This window comes from Balaenoptera acutorostrata, chromosome 15 (assembly GCF_949987535.1).
Source record: "Balaenoptera acutorostrata chromosome 15, mBalAcu1.1, whole genome shotgun sequence".
NCBI lineage: Eukaryota > Metazoa > Chordata > Mammalia > Artiodactyla > Balaenopteridae > Balaenoptera > Balaenoptera acutorostrata.
The window spans coordinates 18181690-18189179 of NC_080078.1; the positions used below are offsets into that span (position 1 = coordinate 18181690).

Sequence of the window (7490 nt, forward strand, 5' to 3'; positions counted from 1 at the left end):
GATGGTCCTCAGGGATGGGGCTGTATTGACGCAGTCGTCACAGTTGTCGTCTCTAGATGCTCCTGGCTCCTGTGGGCAGTGCGTGTCACAGAGCGTGCTTGGGACAGAGCCCCTGGGTAGCGCTCGCTTCAGCTGGCTCTCGACATGGACAGTCCCATCTGTGGTTGGTGGTTGTGTCTTCTGAGCTCATCATGGTTGGTGTAGGTTGTAGATGGTGTTCTCCACTTAGGATGGTTTCATCGTGGAAGCTTCTAACTTCAGATGGTTCTTAATACAGTTGACACTTGCCTTGAAAACAGTTGTCCCCCCTGATGAGTTTATGCACAGGTGATCCCACCAGCGATGGTTCTCAACAGAGATGGTTTTGCCATTGATGGATGCTGTCAGGGACGGCTTGTCACTGGGGTTCACAGGACTGATGTTACTGCCACTGGTGGTCTTAACACAGGTGGACCCAGCACTGATGGATCTTGATCGTATTCTTCCCAAGAATGGTTTTCAGTGTAGATGGTCTCATCATCGATTGCTGATTCTCGGTGTAGTTGGCTACGTATGACTCTTCTGCTGATGGTTGTTGCTACAGATAGGGCTATCCATCGATGATTTTGACCAAGTGTGTACTTTTTAAAGGTCTTTCTTACTTTTGTTGGCAATAACCACTCTGGGTGAAGTCTGGGTTTGCTCTGTCCTCATGTCTGCATTTTTCGAGGTCCTAGTGGTGAATCTTCTCATAAAGGCATGCACACCTGGGCAGGCTGCTCACCCTTGGCGACCTGGTCCCTAGCATTCACATTGCCCCCAGCTTTGTCCCCCGGAAGACTGGTATTGTTCTGCAGCCTGCTTTGCACATCACCATCCACCCTGATGCTCTGGAAGCTGCTGGCCTGGCTGGAGGGAAGGCCGCCCGTGGAACTGACCAGCCCCCTGCTCACCTGGTAGTTCAGGGCGCTGCTGCCCAGGCTGATGAGAATGATGTCACTCAAGCTGCTGGCCCTGCTGGCCACGCTGCCGCCCGGCAGGCTGGTCTCACTTTTCCCTTCCAGTCTGCACGGTGCTGTCAGCTTGGCTGGCCAGCCGGCTCTTCAACTGGTTGGGAGAGTAGGTGGCGCAAACCTGGCTGGTCTGGGCGCCGCCTGCCTGGGTGCGGAGGCTTCTGTTCAACCGCACGATTCGACTGCTGCCTCCCAGCAAGCTGACCTCGCTGCTCTCCTCATCCCCCGCGTACCCGCTGCTCAACCGACTGATGTCACTGCATCTCTCCAGGCTGGAGTGCTGCGGGCTCGGCGGCACGTTGCTCTCATGGCTCCAGGTATTTCCCAGGTCACCACCAGAATCTCTCAGGGGCTCCTGAGTGGCTCCGGTGTCATTGCATGGCCTCGCGGGGGAAGGGGGCTCTAAGCTGGGTGGCTGTAGGCCTGGACCTTGGCCCTGAGCATTCCAGGCAGGAGACTCCCCTTGTCTACCCTGGAGGGAAGCAGGGGGCGGCTGACTTGGCTTCTCCAGGGGGAGGGGTTCCTGGAGGCCTCTCAGTGTTGGATGTGGTGTGTCTGGGCAGAGGCTCAATTTATAAGGCTCCCCTTTAAAAGGGAGTGTTCTGATTGGCTGGCTCGGTTCCCATGGTGATGGTGCCTGTGAGGCGGGTGGGTGGGGTGGGAGGGAGAACAATGCTGGGCTGGCACCAAGTGCATTAGTGGCAGTTGGGCAGAAAAAGGGATCACGGCCAGAAGAGGTGAGAACCACTTTCAGAGAGGCCTGTGGCCTCTGCTTTGCCATGTCAGGAGACCTGGCCATGCATCCCAGCCGAGACCCTTCTGAGCTGTGTTTCCTCACATCGCTTCATCTTCTGAGCCGCTTACCACTTGTGAGGACTGCAGACAATTTCACAGTCAGGAGTCTAACCTCAAGTTTTCCACGGCCCTGCCTGGTCGAGCTCCTGCTCTTAGCCCCATCCCACGTCACACCCTACCCCGTCCTTACCTCGGATGCCCAGCCACACTGGCCACTTTCTTATTCCGAGCCCTTACCTGCCACAGGGCCTTTGCACTGGCAGTTCCCGCCACCTGGAGTGCTCTTTCCTCGGTCCCTTCAGGCTTCAGCTCCAGTGTCACTCATTAAGCTTTCCCTGGCCTCCCTAAGAAGATCCCTCTATTATTCTTCAGGTCACATCCTAATTTATGGGCCTTGTGGCTTTAATTATGATTTGCGATTATTTTTATGTATTGGTTATTTATTGCTGTTGGTTCCCTCTGCTGCAATGTCAATCTCATGAGGGCAGAGATTTTGATTTCTTATTTTCTGCTCTGCCGCTGATACCCAGCTTAGTGCCTGGCACATAATATAATAGGTGCTCATTAAGCACTTACTGAATGAGTGAATCGACCACCTTCAGATGTACGTTATAACCACGCAGGGAGCTTTTTATGAGCATTCGGATTTTTGAGGACAGTGGCTCTCCCTCGGCTGCTCATCAGGATCACCTGAGATCACGTGGGTCCCACTCCCAGCGGTTCTGATGAATTGGTCTGGGGTGAGACTTTGGCGTCAGAATTTTGAAAAGCTCTCCAACGTGATTCCAACGTGCAGTCAGCATTGAGAACTGCTGTGCCGGGAGAGAGGCTTGGCTACCTGTGCTTTTTTGTAGGTGATTCTGTGTGCAAATCTGATTAAGCCGTACTGTAAGTGAGAACGCCAAGCGTGGCACTTATTCGCCGATACTTAATAGATGTTCACTGAATGACTGAATTAAGAAATTCATTGACCCCCCCCCCTCCCCACCACAAAGCGTTCATAGGTGGGTTTTAAGGACTCGGGGAATTCATTGAAATTGTGTACAGAATTTGCATTGAGCTACAAGTATGCTTTTTTCTCCCCTAAGGGAGGAGTCACAGCTTTCATCAAATTCTCCAGGGTGTCCGTGATCCTCAAAAGATCAAGAAGCATAAAGATTCAATGCAACTCTTGCCTAACACTCGGGAGAGGGATGGCCCTGGTGCTTAGCCTGACTGTGATGGGTCTGGAGAGGGCTGGCTGGCTCTGTTTGGGATGCAGGGTGAGGGGAGAAGGGAGGCGCTCCTTGGAGAGTGAGCGGCCCCGCCCCTTGGCAGTCAGCAGGGCCAATCACCACTGTCGTGTTTATTATGAGTTCCTTTCCCATTGCCCGGGGCCATTCAGCGTCCCTCTGCTGTACACAGAGGTATCTCTTTCATTCCCCACCAGGCACTGGCAGGGAAGGGGCAGGGCCATGTCTTGGTGGTGATCCAGAGGAAAGGGCGTGGCGGGAGCCAGCTCTTGGAAGCAGGGACAAGGTCTAGCTTTAGGGGCCGGGCAGGAGGGAGGCAGGGGCGGACACCGAGCAGGTGGTCTGGGGCTCGAGACTGTCCCTGTCCCTTCACGAATGCAAAACAGGGCAGGTGCACCGATGCTGGGGATGGACGGTGAGCCTGTTGGGATTCATATTCCCTCCGCTTCCTGCCCCACCTGCCTCAGGTACGCTGCACTCCGGGCCTGCGGGCTGTAGGGAGCACCTGGGGACGTGTCCAGGATAAAGGGCAGAGGGCGCGCCCGTGAGGAGAGGGCTCTTCCCTTCCAGCACAGGTAACGTCGGGATCGGTGCCTGCGGATGCAGCAAGACCATGCGGATGGCCGGGGCTTGGCTCAGCACCCTTCTCCTGAAAGTCTCTCCTGGTCACCCTGGGGGTCTCGGGAAAGCGTCAGACCAGAGCTGGCTCACCCAGGTGCTGTTTGCTGGCATCCTCCAGGGACGCCGGTGCGCAGGGCTCCAGTGGAGCAGCAACCCCCTGAGCTCGTGGCCCCAGTGCCACGCACATCTGGGGAGAAGCGGGTGGAAGCTGGTTTCTCCACGGGCTCCTTTCTCGTCCTGGCGACCAGGTGCCAGGCTGCCGCTCCGGTTTCCAGCCTCCACTGCTATTTGCCCCCCGGAGCCCTTCTCTCACCCAGATGCACGGTCCGGCCTCTTTCTCCAGACTCCCTTTTCCCTCATGTATTTCAGTTTCTTCACACAGCTGAGCGGTACCCCAGGACCTTAGCCTGACTCTGCGTCCCAGCCGAGGCTCAGACGGGAAGCCTAGCTGCAATCACGTTATCTGTGTGTCCTGGAGACCAGTGTCTGCCCTTCCCTGGTGTGACAGAGACAAAGCTCTATGTTCACGGAACCGTCTCGTTCCTCTCCTGGGACTGTAGGAAAAGTACGTTTCCACCCCCTCGCGTCTAGATGGGGACCACAGAACATGGGCAGAAGGGTTGGGCAGCGTCCTAGGCCTGGGATATCAGTGTCTCCTGTGCATCCTTGTTTTCTTCCCTTTCTGCAGGGACCTTGGAAGCCACGCGCTGAAGATGGCCGAGGCCCACGGTGGACGGAGCCTGGGTTCCTGGATGATCACGCAGAGAAGAACCCCCAGCCTCATCCAAACGCACCTGCGATGTCAGCGAGCAGCAGGCTATGTTTGTACTAAGCCACCGAAACCGGGGGGAGGGACGATTATTTGCTGCCACGGCGGAGTCTGCTTTACACACACTAATATATCATGTGCTTGGACGTCACCGATGTGTTTCACTGGTTTGGCCTTATCTCTGAGGGTTTCTGTGGTGGGCTCTGGGGCTGTTTCCCTGCCCTACCATCTCCCCTCAGAATCCCAGCAGCCAAGTCCCCTGATGGGGGAAATATACTTGCTCAGATTTTGAGGATGGGAAAGAAAATCACCAGAGAGAGCTTCGGTAGCCCAGAAAACGGCCCAGCAGCCCCAGACCTCCAACCCTAATATTTGTTAACCTGAATTTACCCTGCAGAAACCCCCAGCTAAGTGAGGCATCAGTTCTCTGATGTGACACAGCATAACCACTCCTAACTCAGGGAGATGTTTTCTGGTTTTCATTCATTCATTCAACAACTCTTTCCTGAGCTCATGTTCCTTCTTTCCTTCTACCAGTACGGAGCACATGCTCTGTCTCAGGCAGTGTGTTAGCCCCCGCCCTCACGGATGGACAAAAAGATGTAAACGCATATCTGTTGCGTGATAGGAAAAGTTAGGGGGAGAATAAAGCGGAGCAAAAGGGTAGAGGATGACGGTGCGTGCGTGTGTGTGTGCGCGTGTGTGTGTGACATGTCACGTCTTTAGGCGTGTGGGAACTCACTGTCCCTCAGTGAGTGACCTGACACAGGAAGAGGTCATAGAGGGAGGCACGGGGACGCTGGGACCTTGTGGGCCCCGGTTAGGGCTTCAGATTTTACTGTGAGTGAGTTGGGAGCTGTTGGAGACTTTTCAGCAAAGGAGGGACACGCGTGGACTCGAGTTTGAACAGGCCACGGAGTGGAGAACAGTCTGGAGGGGCAGGCGTGGAGCAGGGAGCGAGCTGGGGCTTGTGTAGTAGTTGAGGGGGCGATGGGGATGGCCTGGACCAGGGAGAGGCAGTGGCGGTGCAGAGCAGTGGTTGGATCCCGGATGTATTTTGGAGGCAGGGCTCAGGATTTGCTGAGGGTTTGGACGTGGGGCTGAGAGGAAGGGCAGGGTCAAGGCCAGCTTGGGGTTCAGGAGCCTCAGTGTCAGAAAACAGGCAAGTCCCTCCTTGTGGACCTCACAGTTGAGAGTGGGAAGACAAGACTAATTTCAGATAGTGAGAAGCACTTTGGAGGAAATGAAACAGGTGATGGAGCAAGTGGGAGGGTAGACAGCACAGTGCAGGGTAAATAGCATGACTGCCCTGCGCCACTGGGGCTCAGGCCAGAGGAGGGGCTTCAGACTCCGAGTGAGCTGCAGTTCCTATCCTGTGTCCCCCATCTGGGGGACGTGCTGTGGCCATCTTAACCGCTGAACCTCAGTTTCCCTACCTGGGAAATGGGGCAGCAGCATCGGTGATACCACTCCCCGAGCCCCGAGGGATGCTCCGCGGACCGACAGGAAGCACCAGGGCAGGGGCTGCCCCTGTGGGCTGCATGGCCTGGCAGTGCTGCCCGCCCTCGTGGAACCTCTGCTTTAAGACAGAACACAGGTGCATGCATGAAAAAAATAAGTATGTACACTGGCATATAGGTATATATACGCGAATACATGCATGTATATATGAATACATACATAAGTATATATGTATGTATTTATGCAAATACATATGCAAGTATGTGTGTACATATATATGAAAACATAAGTATATATGTATGCATACACATGTAATATTTATCCATATGCGTTGATACATAAGTATATCTACATATATTTGAACACACATATATGTATATATATGATACATAAGTATACATATACACGAACACATACATAAATGTGTGTGTGTATACACACACACACACACACATATACACACTTTTTTTGAAACTATAAAACCCTCTGGCACATGGAGCACTCTTATCTGAGATCCTCCCCTGCAAACCTCTGATGGAGGCCTTTATCTCTTCCCAGGAGGCCCCATCATCTGGCCCATCTGGGTAAGGGCCGGCATTCATTCACTTTGGAGCATCGCTGGGCATCTAGTGTGTGATCACTGGGCAGCGCGATGAGTGGTCCGCTAAGGGCCGGAGCCCAGCGCACACGGGGGAGCATGTGGGGCTCCCTATTGGGGGGCCGAAGCTGTGGAGGGACCGCGTGCGGGCCGAGCCAGACGCTGGCAGGAATATCTCACTCAGTCTCTTTTCATCCTCTGTCTGCCCCAAAGCCCAGCTCCTGGCTACCTGACTGGGCCGCCAGGCAGGGCTTGTCGTGGGAGCAGCGAGAGGCATGCCTCTGGGTCAGGAGTGGCGGGTACCTCCCTACTCAGGTGCATTTGGCATCAGAGCTTAAATGGGTGGTCTCCAGCCTTGGACTTGGGGCCCTGGCCGCAGGACCTGGGGCTCTATACCTTCTCCCAGGAGCGAGACAAAGAGAACCAGCTCAGCCATGGCCTGGAGTGTGATCTGTCCGAGGAGAAAGGTAATTCTTCCTCTGAGTGGCCCCATGACTGATTTTCTCCCCACTATTTAAATTACTTACGGCATAAGAAAGGAACAATAGAGTGAATATCTGTGTGCTCATCACTCAAGTCAAGGAATAAGACCTTCCTGATATAGCCTAAAACCCACTTACCCCTCCCCCTTGCGTCTCCCCATGGCAATCCTGAATCTGATGCACATCTTTATACTTGAAGTGTAAAAGGACATATTCCTAAACCAACATGGAATTGTTCTGTGTTAATCTTGATACACGTGGTGTTCTTTTTTTTTTAATAATTTTTTTTTGAAATTCACGGTCTTTTATTTATTTATTTATTTATTTATTTATTTATTTATGACTGTGTTGGGTCTTCGTTTCTGTGCGAGGGCTTTCTCTAGTTGTGGCAAGTGGGGACCACTCTTCATCGCGGTGCGCGGGCCTCTCACCATCGCGGCCTCTCTTGTTGCGGAGCACAGGCTCCAGACGCGCAGGCTCAGTAACTGTGGCTCACGGGCCCAGTTGCTCCGTGGCATGTGGGATCTTCCCAGACCAGGG

The 7490-nt window shown here is 53.9% G+C and overlaps 1 protein-coding gene across 1 annotated transcript; it reads right to left on the reverse strand.

Moving 5' to 3' along the window:
- Window positions 1-1026: 1026 nt before the first annotated feature.
- Window positions 1027-1688, reverse strand: C15H16orf82 (chromosome 15 C16orf82 homolog). The gene is given in 4 exon segments (XM_028167496.1): window positions 1027-1514; window positions 1517-1582; window positions 1585-1642; window positions 1644-1688. Coding segments are annotated over 4 exon segments (657 nt in total).
- Between the last annotated feature and the right edge of the window lie 5802 nt (window positions 1689-7490).